The 22,656-nt window shown below is 47.2% G+C and overlaps 1 protein-coding gene across 2 annotated transcripts in view; it reads right to left on the bottom strand.

The window, feature by feature from the left end:
- Positions 1 to 21,644, bottom strand: part of ARFGAP2 (ARF GTPase activating protein 2) — a 96,783-nt gene extending 75,139 nt beyond the window's left edge. For both annotated transcript variants that reach the window (XM_069221675.1, XM_069221674.1), the window contains exons 1-6: positions 21,504 to 21,644; positions 16,538 to 16,656; positions 15,781 to 15,853; positions 5,943 to 6,074; positions 3,296 to 3,376; positions 2,153 to 2,258 (exon numbers count right to left, since the gene is read on the bottom strand). In XM_069221675.1, coding sequence (XP_069077776.1) covers positions 2,153 to 2,258; positions 3,296 to 3,376; positions 5,943 to 6,074; positions 15,781 to 15,853; positions 16,538 to 16,656; positions 21,504 to 21,575 — 583 coding nt within the window. In that variant the 5' untranslated portion in view covers positions 21,576 to 21,644. The remainder of the gene's footprint in view (positions 1 to 2,152; positions 2,259 to 3,295; positions 3,377 to 5,942; positions 6,075 to 15,780; positions 15,854 to 16,537; positions 16,657 to 21,503) is intronic.
- Between the last annotated feature and the right edge of the window lie 1,012 nt (positions 21,645 to 22,656).

The raw sequence follows: 22,656 nt of genomic DNA, 5'->3' as shown, positions 1-22,656 counted from the left end.
TCCTCACAGAGCTAGACTGGCTTCTTGACAGTTGAGGATATTGGCGGTCTCCAGCTCCACTTCTTATAGTCATTTTCCAGACATCAAATGTGATTTAGAGTCGAAATCTGAAGTTTATGTGGTGGTCTGCTTGCTTTTGAAATATCCTCTCCTCTGCCCTTCCTCCAGAAAGAAGCCTGTCACAGCAGGCACAACTGCAAATCTGACAGCCCCACAGGCCTTGAAAATGACTAGTCACACCTGGATGTCCACCACAGTGATATGTGCATCAAAAGGTTGCCCAGGGCCTCAGCTCTACTCTTTATGATTCTCTTATCAGCCCCACCTCCTTCCCAAGATGTGCCCAGGCACCTTCCCAGTGACCTTTCTCTGAATCAAAAAATACTCTTTGAAGTATACTGAAGAGACTGGCTCTCCTTTACTCCACTGTGTCCCACTCACCTCACAGGAATAAAGTAATCCATAAATCTATCTCCTCACAGTCCACAAATCTATCTCCTCATTTTCCTCCAGTCAGCCCTGGGTCTCCTAAAAGGAAACACAATCTTCCATGTATTGTACCATTCACGGGCACACATGCATCCGGCCCATGTAACACACGACTGGCTAGGCACTGCATTATCTCTGTATTGCACCATTAACATGCACACATACACCCAGCACATGTAACACACACTGAGCAGCACTACACACAATATCGATGTAGGCCAAGTGAGAGTTAAGCACACAGCAGTGTAACTTTGAGTGAGCGAGCCTGTAGGTCTCACTCCAGGACAGAGATAAAAAGGCCTGTTCACTCCCACTGATCACAACAAGGTATGCTGCCTTCGCCGCACTTGCGCAGCTTAACTTCTCACAAAGGCAGTGGCTTTTCACCAGGATGAGTAGCAGTGCTTGAGGAGCCACTCCAAATCCAAAAAGACCACTATCAGTGATACAGGCCTGGTCCATGTTCGCCCATGACAACAAAGTTCAGCATCAGGGATCCAGAAATCATAACAGTTGGAGCACTAGGGCAGGGATAGGGCAGGGATACACGTCCATCACCATGCAAGGGACATTTCTGGCCCAACGCCTCCAATATCTTGTGTCATATCCGTGATCTTTATTCTGGTTCCCCGCTAGCAAAGAGAGCTTCCATATACTGATGTGCGACTGCTGCTTCCTTCAGATCTATGTGTGGTGGGTATTTAGGTGTTCCTTAGTCTGGTTTTCTTTGTCCTGGACAGATGAGATGGGTTTTAGAATCTGGTCCCTTTCCCTTTTTTGTTAAATGTTTTTTTTTTTCTTTGCAGACCCCTCTAAGAGGGACCAAGGGTTGCGACTGGGGTCCTGGCGCAGTGGTTGAGGAAGAGTCCAGTCTCTCCTCGGTTGTGGGAGTTAGCGAGGAGTCCTTGCTTGATTATAGTGCTTCGCAAAGGGACTCCTTAGGAGGATGTGGAACTTGGGTTTTTGGGATCATATTAGCATAGTTTCGAGATTTATCCAAAGCACTGCTGTCGCCCTCCCACCCAAATGCTGACCGACGAGACAAGTCTATTGCAACACCTCCTATTACAGGCATGAGGCACAGCGAGGCATGTTGGAGGGACTTGTATGCTACGCCATGTACTAGTCCCTCCCTTTCTGTCTCAAACATATCTCTGGTGCTGAAGACAAGATGCTGCCCAGAACTCTCTGAAAGGGTGAGCTGCTGTGCAATGCTCACCGGATGAAGGGGCCAATTAAAAAAATTCACAGTAATGATGTCCTGCTGCTGCAGCAAAGAACTTATGGCTGCAACAGAAGTGATGCATTAGTTTGGTGTGAGTTGTAACTGTGAGCTGTTACTCAGTAAAAGGGGACGTTGTGGCTCAGAATGAGATGCTACTCGGGATGTGGAGGAAGGAGCTGCCTCTGATGAGCTGTGGCACAGGACAGGCTGGGAGGCTGGGCTGCAGCTCAGGAAGAGTTGGAAGGACGTGCCTCAGCTAACGAAGAGGTGCAACAGTGCGTCGCAGCTGAAGATATGGCTCAGTAAGAATGGAAACATGACTGACTACAAGGATAGCATAGAAAGACAGTCAATGTGCTATACTAGAAACAGGAATGGTTGAAAGAGTGAGCAGGGCCTCAAAATGGGGTGGATGGAATGGTCTACAACACCACTTACGTGAAGGATCGCTGTTCTCTACAGCTTTCACCAGCTTCTCAGACTCCACTGAGGTCAGCACAGGCCCCACATCTGTACATGATGACGTGTCCCATGCGGCTGAAGGCTGAGAATAAAAAATTGTTAGGTCAACTCACTTTTCGCCTCTATAAAACTATTCTTTATGACCATCACCTGAATCATCCCCTTTTTTTAAAAAACTATGCATTTCCACTCAAAAGCAGGTCCCATGGCAAGAACATCAGCCTATACAGGGTCTGTAGCTCTACATATGGAAGACCTGACAAAGCCCCACCAGATCATTTCCAGGAACAGAGGGGCCTCCTAATACACACTCACGGCCACACCAAATACACCCCTTGACCACACCAACTCCTAGGGCACAAGCAAAAGTTACTAACAGTATCCCAAGGCATCAACCCCACTCAAGTCTTCAGGTTAGTACCACTACACTAAAAGGCTGTAAATGCCAACACTGCAACAAGACCATGCATAATCCATTAAGCAGACTAACTTGTGCAACAAGCCCCAAGGTCCCGGCACCTAACATTCCTAAACCAATGTGACTCCCCAAACCAACTTAGAGAGCAGCACCCGCATAAGTATTTCTAGATCCCCCAATCTGCCAAAGTTTTATACATGATTAGGGATGTGAAATAGCTGAACCGATAAAGTTCCCAAAGAATCTAACCTTTCATCTCTAAACTTCAACACAAACAATGCCCTGTGCATGGAAGCTCAGCATAAAGTTGGTACATAAACAAGTCCCCCGTTAATAAGCACTCGCACCGATAAGGGCAAAGCAAGCATGGCTGGCTTCTGCCCACAGCATAAATACAGCAGTAACATCCATGCTCTACATTGAAAGGCTCATGGTGAGATAATGATGGCAGGCAGCTGCGGGACGAAGCAGGTACGGTCACAAGTTTCCAGCACTTGCAATGCTTGCATTCTGTTACAAACATAAATCCAGGGTGTCCCAAAAATGGTTTATAGGTATGATGCCACAATGAAGCCAGCTCGCGCCTCCATCTGCTCAGTCCCACTCCGCCACATCTCTTTCCTAACATACGACCACCCAATACCTTGTGAAAGCACCAGCTCTCTGGAATGAAGCAGTTCATGACGGTTAGACTCGCTTACCTGGCAGAGGTCTGTGAAAAAATCTGAAGTTTTCGCTTCCGGGGACTGCGGCGAGGGGCAGCCCGCTGCCTCGATCCAAAGCTGAGCAACAGACAGAACAAGAACGAACAGCTGGTGAGCACAGAGAACACAGGGGGTGTTTGATACAAAGATATAAAACGTTATTTCCAGCAGCCGGGTCAGGAGAAGCAAGTCAGGGCACCCTGAGAGAGGTTATCACTGTAGAATGCTTAATGCACAAAACAGGGAAGCAGAAGCACCAAACTGAGGTTAAACACAAGCTCAACTGCAGGAGGATTCTTACCGTTGTTAAACAAACACCCACTATATTAAAATTCCAAAAAACTCACCTACCCTAGTGGCCTGGGCAATCACACACAGGAGCCAGAAACGGGTTCATGCACTTCACCGCCAGGCTAGGCATGCTGAGATCAGCACGTGGAGGCAGGACTCTGACAGGCAAAGTTATGGACAACGCTCAGTGCAGATTGGTCTTCGTGATTTCACCAGATCCCGATACTAGTGGAGCTCTGTTGCCTTTCCTTCTACCATCAAGAACTGATCCACACAAAGGAGACAGTCATAAGCTTCCTCATAGTAGCTACATGTCTCCTGCATTATCGCTGGAGCGCCTTCCTATTCCAGGTCATATTCAGCTTCTACAAGGAAACCTACACGCCAACATTTTTTTAAAGATCCAGCAACATGCCAATGACACACAACTATCTTCATTTTGCACAACATTCAGCATCTGAAAACCTGCCAAGGGCTCAGGCTGCCCAGTGTTTAGGTAAAGCTCAACTCAACCAAGACTGCATCCCTCAACTTACCACTCGCAACAAAACATCCAAAAATCCAAATCTTGCTCTGCAAACTTTGACACCTTCACTCCTATAACACCAATAACTGTTAAAGAAAAATCACTAGGATTCCCATTTCACAATGACCTGCCTTTAAAAGAACACTATAACGAGAAAGCAAAGCTAGAGTGGAGCCAGCGCCTCCACCATGAAGAAAATGAACCGCTCTTTCCTGACAACCCAAGTCTTAGGCACTGACGCAACGCCCAGCTTTGTGGTCTCAGACACTGCAGGGCCCCACTGAAAGGCATTCCCGTGCTACAGCTTGTCTCATGACTACTTCACCCCAACACTTAAGAAATACACTGACTCTCCCTCTGCACCCACAAAACCTTCAAGATCTCCTGCAGTAAATACAAAACCACCATAAACAGCAACCCAAATTACTTCAGAGAATAACTCCCTAGGGCAGAAGGAGCCACATTAGAAGCCACAATACAGCTGGGCCAGAAAGTTAAATATTCATAAAGAGAAAACCTTAGGACTAGCCTTCCCCATTTGTGCTTCTATGGTCCTGGAAAACACTTCTATGTCAACATCTTCCAGCTATTCAGAAAAGAGCTCTTCAAAGAACACTAAATGGTAGGAACTCACTTATGAATACTCTACCCACTTACAAAGAAACATGGATTGATTTGTGGGCCCTCAGCACTCCACTGCTCACTAGCTAAAGTCATAAACGAGCCAAGCATACATGAAACGCCGCGTTCGTACTTCCACCCAGTGCCCCTTCCACCAACCTCACCCTTTTTATCTTCTCTATCAACCATGTTGTCTATTATAATGCACTTCTACCTGAACAGTAACTCTTACCACTTCACTTTTCAATTCTTATTAATTTGAGCAACATTTACGTTGTCCTGCAGAAAGCCGTCCCCTGGCTTTGGCCTCAGTGCTCTGCCTCCTGTCGCCTACGGAGGGCCATGCTTCGGCCAACAAACCTATCCCCCTTCGAGAGACTGCTTGGACTACTAATCCCCTGGATTAAGTTTTTAGACAGAGACCTTTATCCCGCTTGTCACAGCGTGCACCATCTGAATTTTATCTTTATAATTAAAATAATGATGCTGTTTCTCTGCTTAACAGCACTTTAATTCACAAGTTGCTATCACCCAATTCAAGGGTACTGAGTGAACCAACAAAAGAGTTTAAGAATAACCTGCTATAAGCAAACAGTTCATTCACATGTGAGAACACAGATGACAAGTGTACATGCTTCTGCCACCCTAATCATTCCAAAACACACCCGATTAGCAGCAGCAAAAGAAAAAGATCCAGAGCAGGACAGAGAAGCCAAATCCCAACTCCTTGGCAGCACTGAAACAGGTTCAGTGAAAGCAGCTTTTATGCCACTGAAGCTCATTCTCTTCAGCCACCAGAGCCTGTTCCCAAAAATCACCAATACTACTCTCCTATATACCAAGGAGATACGAAAGCCTTGCTTTTCCGCGCTTCCAGTTCAAGCTCTTTCAGAAGAGCTAAGACTCTGCTGTTCATACCTCTGCTCCTCAGTCACGACTGAGTCACAAATAATCCTGCTCCTTGATGTCAATCACCCTGAGAGACAATCAGGCCACTGTACAATCAAAGCCTGGCCCCCTAAAACCGCTCATCTCCAGGTTGCTGAAGCCGGGCTCCTGCAAGCTGCCATCAGATCCCATCTGCTCGGAAACCTATAACCATGCAACCCATTGGAGCCACGCTCCTCCATGGCACTACCAGCACACCCCTGTTGGTCACCGCAGCAGATGCATTTAAAACCCCACCATCTCCTTCAGAATACTCACATCTGTGCCATGTTTTGCCAAGGCAGTGTTGGCTTGCTGTCTGATCTTCTCACGGTACATCTGGGCGGCGCGGCTGTTGTACTTGGCATTAGTGTCGGTGGATGTGCAGCCATGTTGTCGGAAAAAGGCAGTCTGTAAGAAAACGTACGACGGTGAATTGCTTCACCAACACAAGGACACGGGCATTTCATGGCTCCTGGAGCGTCGGTACTTCCAGGACTACTCCACACAGCAGGGTACGGTTCACTACTTTCAGTTGTCAGGACAGTTCTTTCTGCCACAGGCAGACCAACTCCTCAGAGTATTGAGGAAATGTGCCTGGCACTACGCCCCATCGACATCAGTTACTCATGTTGCATTAATTCACAAACGTAAAATAATTTGGGGTACAACTCCAATTTTCATGAATTCCATTTTCATGATTTCATACAATAACCATTTAATCCTTATAATAACAATAGTCCCATCCTTAGTGTAGAAAAGAACCTACTTTGTATGATCACCACCCTAGCTTTTGGACAGAAGCTGCAGGTTTTACGAGACTCTGGTGCAGTGCATCCTGCTGTCCAGACTCCAGCGCAAGCGCTCTGCCCCCCAAAGTATGTGTACAATTGGTTAGTAGCTGATTGGTTTATTAAACTTACCTATAAGTCCCTAGTATGATGTAATTAGTGGATTGGAGCACCTGTGCTGCCATTCTAAGACAAAAGGTGATAACGTGACTCTAGGGCTGCCACTGCAGCCTGGTGGGGCAGCGTAAAATGAAACTTTCTGCCAGGCCACTACCTTCCTTTTTAATATCAGTAAGTCACCTCTAGAGAAGGCCTTGCCAGCCCACCCAGGCAGGGTGCTTAATATTTAAAAGAAGGGCATGTTCCTTTTAGTCTTTAACATGCCCTGGCAGTAGAAACACGAAATTGCTGTAGAAAGGCCGGTGGCCCCATTGGCTAACATGGAGGTTCACTGGCCAACTGTGCTAAGTATTATTGTCCTTTGGGAGCAGCAAAGATATTACTAGAAAGTATCAAAGTAATTGTTCCACTAAACCAGACTCATTACTGAGACTGGATTTAAGGTAACCTTTAATAGAAAGGTGGCTTTTGAAAGTCACCACTTTGTTGCTCAAACCTCCGGTAGCCTTTCCTGTCTATCTGCAGCAGTTGTCACCTGAGAAAACATGCTGCCCCACTGCTAGGAAAAGTGACGTGCTCCCAGGAACAGGGGACAAGAACTGTTGGTGGGAGGAGGTGTGACCTCCCTCGGCAGAAAGACTACCAGGCAGTGGCAACAGATGGCCCAGCTTTAAAGAAGCTTACGCCTCACTGAAGAAAATGACAATCACTCCTTCGTCTGCCCTTGTGTAGGCAGTTTCCCTTCATAAGGGGAAAACAAATGCAGAATTGGTTTTCAGGAGAGGTGATTCATTATGCTGGGTACATCCCAAGGGTGTGCCCAGTGCTCCTCACAGAGGTTAGAAGGCTTGTGGTATCTTGGATTTGGGTAGAAAGAAGTATCCTGGGATAGTTTGGTGGCCAAACCCACAGGAAGTGGAGTAAAGTGGGAGGGTTTTTTTGTGGGAACTACTGCCCCATTGGATAGTGAGCCACCCCTTCTACAAATGTAAAAATGGCATAAAAGTTGCCCCCCAGACCCACAGTCCTCGAATCACAAAAGGAATGGAAAGAGGACAGAAGGACTGCCCCGCTGCTCCGTGGCCCCAGCAAAGAGAGGCCGCACCAAGACTGGACTGTGCCTGCTGCACCCAGTGGACCCGCAAAGAGGACTGTGCCTGCTGCACCCAGTCACGGAAAAGAGCTCAGCCTGTGTGAGGAAGAAGAGACTCCTAGGACTTGTTGGCTAGCCTATTGCTAAGCAGGAGGACCACAAAAAAACTAAAGAAACATGCACACCACGAGAGCCCTGCTGTCTAGGAAAGACTGATTGATGCTGGATGCCGAAGTGCCAGCTGGGCACCCGAGTCCTGACCTTCATGAGATGCCCCAGAGTCCAGGGGTCCCGTAACTGAAGTGGCCGCAGATGACTCCCTTACGCTTGTGGATACCAGGGCAGCACACAAACACTCACCACATCTCTTCAGCATCTTGTATCCCCAGTATCAGGACCACTTCTTTGGTGGACTGTGATAAGGGGGGTAAACTGCACTGAGAGCCCAGAGACTGCTGGACTCGACAGGTAACTGTCTCCCCTACCCAGGAGGTCCCTGTGACTGGTTCCCAACCCCGCTGAGGCCTGTCCAAGAGAAGACTGGTAGTCATTCTAGCCGGTTCATCAGAACCCGTTAGCCTATTAAAACAATTTATTAGCAGCAAAAAAAAAAATCATATCTTCGGTTTCCCTAAAAAGTTTTTTCTTGTTTTGGTGTCTATTCAAAGATTTTAAAAAAGAAACACAATTTAGAAATAAGCGTTGGATTTTTGTTGAGTTGCATTTCTCTCTTACTTACTGTTCGGGTGCTTCTAAATGCTTTACATTTCTTCCTTTGATTAAGCGGGACTACTCTGTGGCACAGCTACCCAGGGCTGAGCTAAGGAAGTTATTAAAGAAACCTAACTGGATCTGATTAATACTGTGACATTGTCACATGGCAAAGTCTTACAACTACACCACACAAAAATATACTTTCCTACACTTCAAATCGTAATAGTTCCATTCATTGGTCAGCACAAGTTGTGCTGTACTTTGCAAGGTTAGTATCATTGTGAAGTGTTACGTTCCTTGTAGGAGGATGGCTCTTTATATAGTATACCAAAATGAGGTACAGTGTGCAAAGAGACCAGGTATTCCCTCATGAGTGGACAGGGGCTTGCTGTAGCTATCCCACTGTGCTCTTTTAGGGGGTAGTGTGGTAGAGCACAGTAGGCTTATGAGAGGAGTGTGAGACATCTGCAAATACACACAGTCAATAAATAAGACACACACACAGTCAATAAATAAGACACGACTCAAGGAGATCCACACCAATTTATAAAAACAACATGTATCTCCATTTATGATTAGGCACCAGAATCAATGCAACAAGGTAAATACGTTTTGCAAAATAAATTACAGTTTTGAAAAGCGGACACAATGCAATTTTCTGAAGCTGCAATGTTAACCTACGGAGGAAAACATATAAACCAAACAGATTCAGCAGTAGCTAACAGGAACAATCTTCCAGACCTAAGGTGAGTATGGGGCAAGGCCCTAAAGCCACACCAAAAAGTCACTTAAGGTGGCACTGGGGTGGCTGGGTGCAGAGGTAGAAAAGCGCTGCAGGTAGGGACTTGGAGGACAGGCTAGGTGAACTAAAAAGGGTCTCAGATCTTGCGATGCTCAGGGAAGTGGGGCCACCTTTGGTCTTTTTCTACTGGAGCCAGGGTGGCTGGGTATCCTCAGGTGTCTGGTTTCTGTTGCTGGCAGCAGTGGAGGAGGCCTGCAGAAAAAGGCTGCAGGCGTGGACTGAGGGACCAGTCTGACCAAACCAACAAGGTGGCTCAGGTCTCACGAGTTTGGGAACACAGGGACACCCCTGGTCCTCTTCTCCTCAGTCCAAGGCAGCTAGGTGCAGAAGTGTCCTGAGGCGCGGAGTCTGTCTCCAGGTCATTCACAGTAAAGGGGAGTCTGCATACAGAGGCTGCAGGCATCGTTGTGAAGGTCACAGTGGGAAAACCGAAGGAGGACCTCGTCTCTGGAGGGGCTGGAGACCGTGCTGGCACCGTTGGCCCACTTCACATCAGGCTAGGGGGTATGGGTGCAGTGGTGCTTTCTGGTGTCAGGTTTTGGAGGTCTGGATGAAGGCTGCCAGCAGGCTTTTGGGAGCACAAGCAGCTGCGGGACGAGGCGTCTTTGTCGCAATTATCGAAGTTGTCAGACAGGCTGGCAGGGTTGGCGCCAAGTCACTGGTATTCACTTCTTGCTTTTGCATCTCCGGAGTGCCCTTCTTTCAGGTAAGCAAGATCTGATTTCCTGGTGCCAGGGCTCCCATAAGTACTGAATTTAGGGGGGCATTAGGGGACTGTAGGGTAGTAGCCAGTGGGCTAATTACCCTTGCGGTCACTGTGTCCTGTGGGAAGAGGACATAACCCTGTCCCAGAGTTCCTAGTTCTGCCATCACCAAGATGGCAAACTTTCAAATTTTGTGTCAACATCCGGTAACATGCCTTAGGAGTGCCACTAGTCCAAAGGTGAACACGCCTCTCTGACTACTAATTCTCCCACCTGTCCAGGAGCCAAATGGGCCCTGGGTCAGGGGGCTTGGCATCCAATCACCTCTGAGGGCAGCCAGATTTGCATACCAAATGCAATGGGTTATTTGAAGCCCCTGTCTTGGAATGCTAATTCGTGGGTCATCCAGTTGGGAGGGGTTTGTAACACCCCTGCCAGAGCAGGCTTTAGTCCTGACTGCTGGAGGGCAGAGGCTCTCACCCCTGGGGATCAGAAACTTAATTGTTGATGGTAGGCTAGTTAGAACTAATTAGCCAGCACACAGGTATTTTCTAGTTTTTCAGGGGGTACCGCTAAGGTGCCCTCTGGGTGAGTGATTTAATAAATCCATCACTGGAATCAGTGAGGGTTTCTTAATAGGAGATGTTTAATACCAAACACCCCAATTTGTAGTGAAACTATTGTGTAGCCGGGGAACTCTTATTTACCAGTGTCCAGCACACGCATTAAAATGGCTTCCCTGATGCTCACTATGCCTTAGAATCGACAAAGCAAAGGCATACCTGCTCTTGCCGATGTGTCCACACAAGTAATATCATGCACCCTGTCTTAGGGCTGGAAGGCTTGCTGTAGGGGTGACTTACATATATAACGTGCAGTGTTAGGGGACGTGGCACACAGGCGTTGTGCCATGTTGTGTTTTCACTTTTAGCTGTACTAAGGCACGTAGACTCCAATGGCAGTCTGCATGATCTAGGTGAGGGGTCCCTGAGAGTGGCACAATACATGCTGCAGCCCCTGGGGACCCTCTTTGATACTCATGCCCAAAAAGTAGGGGTGACCATGTCAAAAAGGGGCACTTCCCTACACACCTCAGTAATAATGCACCATGGGTAACCTCCTAGACTCAGTTTACTGAAGGAAAAACATTGGCCAGGGAAGCACAAGCTTTTCCAGGTCAGCATGAGGACATTTGTGCCAACAGCATCTACAGGAGGAGTCTCCAACCTTTTCAGTTGTGCGAGCTACTCCTGATGAATTAAAACCACTCTGAGCTAGTGATTAATGTGTGGACTATATAGACTGACATAACGGGAGGAAAGGTGGAAGGAGTAGAAGCAAGCAAAAACAAGCATTGGCAAAGCCAATAGGTCTCACCTATGCAAGTGTTATTGGCAATATGTTTCAGCCATGTGACCACAAGTGTGGCTGCTGTCCAGCATGACTAAATGTTAGTGGCATGGAGTGGTTTGGGGTAGGGTAGATTAAAGTGTAGAGTCGAGGAAGCCTTTAGAGGAGTAGGCTGTAGTGAAGTAGAGTGGGGTAGACTGAGGTGGAGTAGATTGGAGTTGGGTGGAGTAAGGTAGACTAGAGTGGGGTAGATTGGAGTGGTGTAGACTGGTTTTGTAAGGATCTTGCTTTCCAGGGCAGAGACTTCTCTTTCATTTCAGTCTGAAGACCTGTTTTTGAACATGTAACAAGTGATGAATTGCTCTCTCATCAAATGCATGTTTCTGACATGTGCTTTTATTCTGTAGCTATATAATGAATATGTCTGATATGCAAGATCAATCAAACACACATCCAGGGATAATTTGGTGGCTAAAGGACGGGTTTTGTTTTAGCTATAGTTTCCATTTTAGTTAGCCTGTCCAGCTTGATTACCTTTGGCCTCAAACCCATCCTAGGTAATGGAGGTCGCCATCTTAGACCATGGAGGCTGCCATCTTAGACAACCGGAGGCTGCCATTTTTCCTCAAATTATGCGGAACATAAAACTTGTCTGCCTTTGATGCTGATGTCATATGTATGTATCTTTCCAAGAACTGTAATAGAGTCAACTCATTCAGATATTGACATCAACAAAACCCTCACCACAACATTGGTGTGGGGCAGGTGCCTTTCTTCAAGGTCATATAACATCCACAGCCAAAATAGTTTAGTCTGAATTGAAGTCTTCTCAACCTATATGCCCATAAGTAAACGTCTGAGACACACCTAATCTATGTCAGAAATTCTTAAACTTATGTCAGAAACTCCAATCTTTGACACGATTCAATATATATGGGCTGTTACCTGATAACTTAGTTAGGAGAGAAACTTCGCCCAGGTCGCAGATGCAGATTCAGATGAGAACAGCACCAGATTCCTTCTCAACTGCAAAAGACTCCAGTAAGACTTAAGAGGCTCTGCGAAACATTCTGTTCTGCCTTCACAAACTGGTGCCAGGATTGTGTTCACTCGTAGACACAATGTCCTAGCTCGTGGATTTTGTGCTTGAAATGGCTGACAGGCTATTCCAAACAGACAAACCTGGTTGCCCAGGTATGCAAACCACCTCCAAAACTCAGGCTTATTATTTATTCCTCTGCTAGAACTAGCATAGCGCTTAGAGATAGCACTGTGAGGGTTTAAGGACTATAAATTGAGATGTTTCGATTTTTTACCGCGTCCACTGTTAGTGAAAAGTTCCGCTGCTTTGTATTATCTTCTGTGCTATTACCAACTTTATGTGTACTAGATCCTGGCATTTTAAAATAACTATTTCAAAATAAATATGTTGAAATATGTATTCTGCTACTGATGATCTTGAGTATGTTGATGAACAATCGTTTGGATTATCACTGTTTCCTGTTAGTAACCCAAAAGCATTGGCACCACCCCATTTATATATTGGGTGGGGTTCCGCAGGGCACAATAACCTGTCGTTCACATTCAGTGCTGGTGTATTGGACTAAGTTCACTTGTGTCACCGGTTCGTGTGAAAACAAACCTTGCAGAACTGAGCCAGAGACCCATGAATGCAACACTGGGGTAGACTGGGGTAGAGTGGAGTGGAACAGAGTGAAGTGGTGAAGATTAGGGAGAAGCTGGGTAGATTGGAACGGGGCAGCCTGGAATAGAATGAGGTGGATAGATAATAGTGTGGTGAGGGTAGGAGTGTAGTGGGGGCAGGAGCAGGGTGGGGGGTATGGTAGCGCTCAACCATTACAGACAACACATTTTCAACTGAACTGATCATTACCTGCTATGCTGCTTTTGCCATGATTAATGTAGTTACTGGTCAGTGACAGATGCATTACTTTTGCACAGATATACAGTATTACTGGTAAAACTATACAGGGCACAAACGATAATGTGTGGAAATGTTATCACCTAGTGTACTGATGTGTTTTGGTCGTATTTAAGTATCTGTTTCCACTACACTTCACAATTACAATAAAATGTATTTTATTTGTGCTTTCCTAATTCTGACATGTTCAGAAATGTCAGCACAGATCATTTTTGTTTTGTGCTAGGAAAAAAAAAAAAAAGGAAGAAGAACACCCTACAGCTTCTCCTCCCCCCTGGGTATCCAGAAGTAACTGTCACATAATTTCTCACTGTGAAGCCAGAGAAAAAAAAAGTAAACACAAAGCTCCCTTGGAGAACAGAGACATGACATCTGACCGGTCTTCGAATGCACAGCAACTGTGACAAGTTAAGAACAAGATTGAAAGGCCTGTTTACAGAAAGCGCGAAAAGTAAACAAGGGATGCTCCACATGAGTAACTAATTCAAGCTGGACAGCCTAAAACAAATAAAGCCAACAAATATGAGTTCCAAAAAAAACAAGCCAATGGTCATCAAATCAGCTAAATGAATTCGCAAGGAAGCTTTCCGAATCCCCACAAGGGGTCGTTAGCAAACCAGAGCTCGGTGCTGTCTGGTATGCTTTGGCCTGAAGGAAGGATGGAAGGAGGGAAGGAAGGAGAGAAAGGAAAGAAGTGGAGTGAAGAAAGGAAAGACGCAACATAGGACACAAGGAGAAAAGGAAGCAGAAGACAAAGAAGGAAAGTATAAAGGGTCAATTTAATGAAGAAGAGAATAAAAGAAAAGGAACAAAGAAGGGAAGGAAGGAAAAAGGATAAAAGATAGGCAGGGAAATAGGAAATAAAGAAGAGATGGAGGGGAAGTGAAAAGCACGGGAGAAAAGGAAAGAAGAACCAAACAAAAGAAAGAAGGAAACAAAGGTGAGAAAAAGGGGAAGGGAAGGCAGTAAGACGAGACAGAGAAGACAATAAGAGGCCAAAACAAATGAGACAAGGAAAGGAAAGAAGAAATGAAGAGAAAGGGCACAAAGAAAGAAAAAGAGAAAGTGAGAAAGCAGGAAAGGAAGAAAAGAGAGAAGGAAGAGAGAGACAGACAGAAGGAAAGCCTCCCCACTAAACACAAGGTGGCCTGTAGACCCTCCACCACTACTGTCACAAGCAGAAAGGGACATGGAGACAATCCAGTGAGCATCAAAAGCCTCTGCGTGTTCCCAAAATGCTTTATTCTTTGCCAGATAAAGTCCAAAAACAAACCAACGAGATTCACCAGCCTTCTGTCCCACCTCTCAGACAGACAAGCCCCAGAGACCTTCATTTGATTTGAGAGTACGTGAACCTACTCCCTGGATCTCTATCCGTCCTCGTGTACATAAGTAGGGTGGGACTTCAAGGTACTCATAGGAGAGTCCACAACTCAGCGTGGCGGACCTAGAGATGCTCAAGTGACCCTATCAAGACTTGCACAACTATGGGACACCTTCCCCTGACCAGGATGGGACCTCAAGACACCCCAGTGAGTTTCACCATTCCTTGGCCTTCTTTACTCAGCATGACTAAATGTTATGATTCACCTGTCCTCAAGCCTTTTAAGAAACACCCCATGAATAGGATAAGCCTTGGAGGCAATGCTTTGTCTTCAAACAGTCCTAACACCCCTCTGCTCAGCACAACAGCACCTGGACTAAAATTCACCTGCTGTTGTGCTCCTCCCTTCAACGCGACAGGATGTGGAGCATCGCTATGCTTCTGGTAAGCTTCACCCGCCCTCCTGCTACTCAATGTCACCCTCCCTTATTGGGACACTACTTGGAGAGACTCCAGTGAGTTTCACCAGCATATATTTGCGACAGCATCCCACTGGTAGGGCAGGACCTGGAGACTCTGCAGTATGCCTCGGCAACCTTCACACTTAGCTACCAAAACACCCTCTTGTGGAGAAGGCGGCACCAGCAGGCACTCAGTAAATCCCAGCTGTGCTTTGCCTTTCGTTCAGAAGCACATAAACATGACCCAGAGACCTACGTACCTTAGCCGAGTGATACTTCACATATGGCGCCCTGCTTTAGGACAGCACTCTACTGTTTACTTGGCAGAGCACTAACATGCAGAAAGGTGTTAAATAAACAAGCAAGTACTTATTCAAGCTCCAATTGAAGTAAAAGAAAAGAAAATAAGCAAATAAGGTCCTGCGCCACTTAACTTCAGGAACACATTCATTTTAAATGCTTGTAAAAATATAAAATTCTTCAAAATTCAAAAAAAGTTCATTAACATTAAGAAGGCCTTCACCTTAGTACATCCACTTACATCAGTAAATTGACAAGTATTTTTTTTAAGTGATAGTTTTCAGAAATGAACGCAGAAACACCAGTGCCTCCTCCCATCCAGTCAATTCCAACAATGAAGTAAGTGGCAAGCACCATGTACATGCTTTGTTTCCCCCTTACACTACGCCCTCCCTCCAAAGCCCCACTACTCCCTGCTCACATGAATGAGCCCCTCGGGGACACCACTGACCATACTCATGGCCCCCAGGAAATGGCGAGTACCCACGCCCTAGCCCAATGACAGTGATTTCTTACCGCATTGGCATTGCCTCCAACCTGCATACATCGAAGCTGAAACCAGCTCCAGTTGGAATCAAGCTCCGTCGACCTGAGGTGGGAAGCAAAATAAGTCAGTGTCATAGAAGAGAACGAGCAATGGTTACAGAAGCAGACGGGTGGGTACTCCTCACATCCATTAGCAAGCCAGGGGGTTCTCAAAGTGACAGAAGGAACAAAATTAGGACCAAAGACGGTTCTCACACACAAGTCGAGCTACTACATATAATGCTCTTACATCTTCTCACCGCGCCGCTGCTCCCTCCATATTAAGTGAGCGCTGTAGACTGTTGCTATAGCAGAGAATAGGCCAGCACTCCTGCAGTCAACTATATCCGGCTGATCCAGCGAAGCTACAGAAGCGTTAGTGCTACCCCCCTGCACTGACGGCCACAGGAGAATTCAAGCGCTTCCTCGGATGGTCATTTACAGGAGCCACTGGTGCTTTCACAATCAGTAGGATAAAGGAGAAGTTTACAACACTGCAGCTGATGTGCTACAGGATTCACCGGTTGTTTACAGCCTGGTGCGCCTGTGCATTATCAGCCATTGCAGCTACAATAGCTATTGACACTTTAGCAAGGATGTGCCTTTCCCAAAGTACAAGAACCATTAGTACCCTGTTTCACATGCTTTTTTTCCATCACCGAGATCGAATAATGCCAAGGAAGGGACACTTTTCTGTCATACAAATTGAATGACAAAGAGGGAGATGCCTTGTTCTCCACTCACAAACCTGATGAAGCTGAGATGGACACCAAGAGAGCGGTGGATCCCGGAACAGTCGATGCACAAGAAGACTCCATAGGGAATACTTGCCCAGCTGGGGTTCTTGGCGCTACAGTCAAAGCAGGCCTAGAAAGGGCAGAAATAGCACTGTTAAAGGACTTTCCACCGTAACACAAAGAAGTATGTTTCAAATATAGAGGAATAAGCCACAATGTTTTCATTGTTTTACTTCCTCATAACTCTTCCTATTGAGCTATGGAGATGTACCAAGGAAAAGCAAACAAAAAACGCATTGCCTATTCTCAATCTTTCAAAGGTGAGCATGACTGAGGAGCAGAGCCTAATCAATCAGCATGGTTATTAGGAAATATCCTTGCACTCATACTTTCACCATGCTTGCATAAAATAAACTCAGTCTTGCAGGCTGTTTATAAATTATCATAAATCCAGCTGGATGATCAAATGTGGATTTGGTGTTGGGACACAGTAACCCAAGGGGCTCTACCGAGCAATGCCATTTTTGGAATTTTATAGGGGGCCATTTTGCAGTACAGTCATCTTTAAGTGGTTATGTACCTGAATAACAAACTAGCTGTTACAAGTCACAACCAAAATTCCACCTCATAGTAAGCTTAGAAAATTATTTTTGACACGAACCAAGATCAGCCAATAGGAAGCTTCAAAACTCCAAGCTACAAAGAAAAGTCAAACTAAATTTTGCCTCGACTAGCAAATAGCAGATATAACATCAGGGCTCGAAAAATCTCCTCGATCACTCGCTATGGCGAGTCATTTTTTATCAAGCCCAGCTATTTTTACGACCTACTCTCCCCTTCTGGGAAGTTGGCAAAGAACAAATGTTCTGTTCAGTCAGAAAGTGAAAAAGAAGATGCCTTTAAATCATGATCTTGTTACATTTGCTCTGTGTTCAGAGACTGCGGTCAAAAGTCACCGTCTTTTTCCATTCTGACTTCAGAGTTCCAAGACTGGCTAAGGTGACCTGTCTGACCTACTGTAAAAACTGTGAAATGAAAGGGTAGGTGGGTTTTTCCTTATGTACAACATTTAAATAACTAAATCAATTGTAGAAACATTTCAAAATACATGTCAGTAGCTATGAAAGCCATTTTCTGTTCTTCAGTGCAATTAAAAAAATATTTTAATAGGATGAAAACAAATAAGAACACTTTTCTTGGTGATGTGCAAATGATAAATGTTTCCTGAAACCCAGTTTTCACAGATTATTAATTACCTACATATTTTTTACAGTAAAGCTGCAAGTTCGTGGGACGGTTTTTGGAAATTTACTGTCTATAAATGACAGTGTGCTAACCCATCATACTTTAGTAAATTATTTATTGAAAGTGGAGGTTTAAACAAACTAGGAAATACTTCTGCCCTGAAGCAATTCTATTTGTAAACTAAGGCAAGTCACAGATCATGTATACCCTATATGTGGGCCACATTCTTATTATACATGGAGCAAACACTTAGGGCCAGATTTACAATGTTTTGGCGCAGGGCAGCGCTGCAAGCCTTCGTGCTGCTCTGCCCTGCGTCAAAACAAAAGGGCAGGAATACACCATATATCTAAGTGATATGGCACATTCCTGTCCTTTTCCTCTACACCAACACAGGAACCTTTGCACCATGGTGCAAAGGTGTCTGAGCTGCGGGGATCATTGTCTTTTTTTGCAGGAAGGGGCACAAAAACAACACCTAGAGGAGTTTGGGACTGAAACATAGAAAGGGAAAATATAATGGGAGAAATAAAGATATTTCTCCCTGTTGCGTCATTTCTTTGCCACCCCTGGAGCGATGTAGGGATTTGACGCACTTCCAAGGTTCCACAACCTAATAAATCTAGGAATGCTTCAAAATCCATGGGTGCTGCGTGGGAACAGCCATGTAACACCCATGGAAACGCCTCCCAGATGCAAAGTAAGGCAATGTAGTGACTTGCACTGCATTGCCTTACTCCATATCTACATGCAAAGTAAGGCAACACAAAGTCGATTTGCGTGGCCTTGTAGATATGGGCCAGCAGCCTGCGCAGCCAATTGGTCAAAAAACAAGTGACGCATCGGCGGTGCAGACCGCTTGTAAATCTGGACCTTAGTCTATTTAACCAAACATTGTTATTTTTTTTATACAGCAGAAATGCTGAACTTACATATTTGAAGGTGCAGTCATATGTGAGAATGAAGGAAAAGGGGACTCTGTAGAATAAAATATTTGGCTAGGATCACACAATTTGAGACCTATTTACGGGTCAAGTCAATTTTAGTTAGGTCGAATAGATTATTCAAGTTTCTCGACCAGCAGGTCTAGTAAGAATTTGATGATTTTTCAAGGCCTGTGAAAAGTTCTGCTTTTGTGACTTTTGCTGTTGCCACTTACTGCATGTTTGCTTCTGTTGTCATTCATAATGAGGGGACAGAATCCGCCTAACCTTATGTCAGCTGTCAAATTGTGCTTGGTATGCATGTTTGCTCAATTTCTAAACTTTAAATAAGTCAACTTACATATGAATGTTTGCTCATTACCAGTATGCAACATACAAAGACTGGGATCCTATTTTGATTTGTGCTTGTGCCATACATCTACTTACTTACTTTTATGTTAATACTTTTCTTCCTCTGGTGTGTGTAGAAAATTCTACCTTTGTCCTAAATGCTGACTCCCCCTTGCCCTGAACTGTTATTGTCTGTACAAAGAATTTGCTCACATTGGGGTACATTAACATGCCATAATCTGTACGTAGTCCTAATGCAAATATAAGAACAGAGATAGAGGTGATGGGACAGTATTAGACTTTTCTGTATGCACTTGTAATGACCCATGGGTGAACAAGGACACAAATATGCCCCTCTATAGCGACATATTCCAATGTACATGTAAAGTTTGGGTGAGGGTGGGGGACAGGCCAGGTCTTCTCCAGGAGAAACCAGAGAGCGTTAGAAGCTGGCTGGACTCTTCTCCAAGTGTCTATGGTTACCAACTGGCTCCTGTGTGGCAGATACAACCTTTCAGTCCAGTCGTCTCTGGTACCCCGCGCTCTAATATGGTACTTGAAAGTGAAGCAAACCAGATGTGGAGCTCCCAGAATACACTAAATGTAAGCTCAGAACCTGACAGTGGTTCCCCTGTTGCGATGGAGCCTCTCGGCACCCACCTTGCCAGCTAGAGGCTTGGGGGGGGGGGGGGGGTTTGCAGACTGGGGAACGTGTGGAGAGATGCTGAGCCAGGAACAAAGCCTTTGAGAACTGCAGAGGCTGAGGTGCCCCCCTGCACTTCCATGCTCATGACTGCCCAATCTAAGCATCTCTAGTGCCCTCTGCCACACCTGCACTCCCCCAACAGTGACCCTGAGTTATCCTCCTCCCTTGGCAGTGCATCCCACTCTCCCAAGTCCTCCTCTCCGTGCGCCTGTAGAGCCCCATCACTTGTTTACTGTCCCTTAACCCCCCCTCAGTTCTCCAGCAAGGACGCTCAGTTTCCCGTCCTCATCGGATAAAGTCCCTGTTATAATTTGCTATGTTTGTAATATATTCTGGGCACACCTCCACTGTTCTCTGCTCAGCGAGGGTGTGATGTCATGGCACGTGGGTGAGGGACTGGAAAAGATATATGGACCTCTAGAGCTCTGGCACTCCTGTAGTGCCCCTTCATCGCCCACCCAACCCCACCTTCCCAGCAGAGGCCCCTTTCTCTCCCACTGCATCTGTACAGCACTGTCACTCCTTGTCATGCCTCCCCCCACAGGGCCCCCTCTTCAGCTACACAGCACCTCTTGCCCCCTCCCTCCCTGAAGTACCCTCCCCAGGTCCACAGGTAGTGACCCTCCTCTCCACCCCTCTTCCCTCCTCCCCCGTAGAGCCTATCACTCCTGGGTGTCAGTCCTTGTCATGCCGCCCACTACAGGGCTCAGTCCTCACCTACCTAGCACCTCTTGGACACCCCTTCCCCTGAAGTACCCTCCCCCTAGCAGTAACCCTTCTGTCTCGTCCCCCGCCCAAGCCCTCCTCCCCCTGTACCGGTAGAGCCCTGTCACTCCTGGGTGTCACGCCCTATCACTCCACCTCCTGCAGGACCCCTCCTCACCTACATAGCTCCTGTTACCTCAGACAATGACCCTCTCCTCCCTCCTCATCCCCCTGCAGAGCCCTGTGACTCCTGGGGGTCACTGCCTGTCACCCTCCTCCACGGGACCCCCTCCTCACCTTCATGGCACCTCCCCCTCCACCCGCCTGCCCCTTCTCCGTACAGCCCTGTCATCCCCAGGTGTCACTCCATGTCACGCCTCCCCCCACAGAGCCCCCTCCCCAGGCACTGACCCTCTCTCTACCAGCCCTCCTCCCCTGCACCTGCAGAGCCCTGTGACTCCTGGGGGTCCCTCCCAGTCACCCCTCCCCCACCTGCCCCCCCGCCCCGTACCGCCCTGTCACTCCTGGATGTCACTCCTGGATGTCACGCTTGGCTGTCACTCCCCGTCACCCCCACTCCACAGCCCCCCCTCCTCACCTTCATGGCACCTCCCCCTCCACCTGCCTGCCCCCTCTCCCCAGTACAGCCCTGTCATCCCCAGGTGTCACTCCATGTCACGCCCCCCCCCACAGAGCCCCCTCCTCACCTACATTGCCCCTTTTGCCACCCCTCCCCAGGCACTGACCCTCTCCCTACCAGCACCTGCAGGGGCCTGTGACTCCTGGGGGTCCCTCCCAGTCACCCCTCCCCCACCTGCCCCCCCGCCCCGTACCGCCCTGTCACTCCTGGATGTCACTCCTGGATGTCACGCTTGGCTGTCACTCCCCGTCACCCCCACTCCACAGCCCCCCCTCCTCACCTTCATGGCACCTCCCCCTCCACCTGTCTGCCCCCTCTCCCCAGTACAGCCCTGTCACTCCTGTCACGCTTGGCTGTCACGCCCGGGCACTCCCCGTCACCCCGCCCCCGCAGGGCCCGCTCCTGACCCGGTTGGTGGGCGCCGCCCGCAGCCGCTTCAGGACGCTGTGGATCTCGGTCTTGCTGGGCTCGGCGGCCATCTCTGCTCAGCTCCCGGCAGCCCCCGCGGCACCGACCGCTCGCACTGACACCGGCGACAGCGACGACGGACGGCGTGCGCGTCCTTCCGCGGGCCGCCATCTTGCATCGGGCACACTACGGTAGAGTAACTAGGCAGATCAAGAGAGACTCTTCCCTGCCCCAAGTGCGGCGCCGGGAGCACTCTCAGGGGCAGATACTTGTTATGTACTTAGGACTGTAAACGCAGGTTCGAGCTTTGGCAAGCACAGCTCCAAAGGGAGCCTCGTGCTAACCCGTTGCATCATGGCGGGCGGCTTTTCATCTAAGATGTCAACTATGGCAGATGCGGTAAGGTGACGTCACTTCCGAACTTAATGGACGGTGGAACATCATGCCACTAAGGCCCGAATACCAATGAGGATTTAGCTAGCGCTCACTGGTGCCAGCCTTCAGAAGGTGATTGGTCAAAATATGGAAGGTACTTGAGCGGCGATTCCGCTCCGTGCCAATGAGGTGCAAGGAATCTGCGCTAGGGGTGTGGCTAGAGAAGGAATCCTGTGCAGGAAAAAAAACATAGCTGGGGGGGGGGTTAAAACGCTAATGAATGAGACCCCATGAACAAAGAAAGAGGACTCAGCGGACCGTCGAGCAATGGAAATCGAAAGCGGACGAGAAGCACCAGAAACTCGTGGAGATTCTATGTCAGGACCGGGGGCTTCAGATTATGCTTTCTCTTCACTGTAAAACTGTTTAGCATTCGCGTCTAGAATTTTTAATTCTTTGACATCAACCTTCAGAATATAAGACATCAGACCGAGTAATTACCCATGACAATAAGAGGGTGGGCATGATGACTAATGGGGTGGGATAATCCTCGCCTCCGTGTCCTTAATAGAATTGAAGATTCTTGATGCGAATGCTAGAACATTTGACATTCTGTGGCAGGACCGGAGGCTCCGATTATGCTTGTTTAAAGCTGGTGTACCACAATGGAAGCCCCATCAAGGATAGGTTTATAGTAAAATCTCTTAAAAGTAGAATCTGTCGACCAGTCTGCCGCTCTCATTATGTCTTGCAGTTGAGAACCAAGGCCGAAAGATT

This window comes from Pleurodeles waltl, chromosome 3_1 (genome assembly GCF_031143425.1).
Source record: "Pleurodeles waltl isolate 20211129_DDA chromosome 3_1, aPleWal1.hap1.20221129, whole genome shotgun sequence".
Taxonomy (NCBI): Eukaryota; Metazoa; Chordata; class Amphibia; order Caudata; family Salamandridae; genus Pleurodeles; species Pleurodeles waltl.
This window is presented reverse-complemented; position numbering and strand designations above follow the sequence as displayed.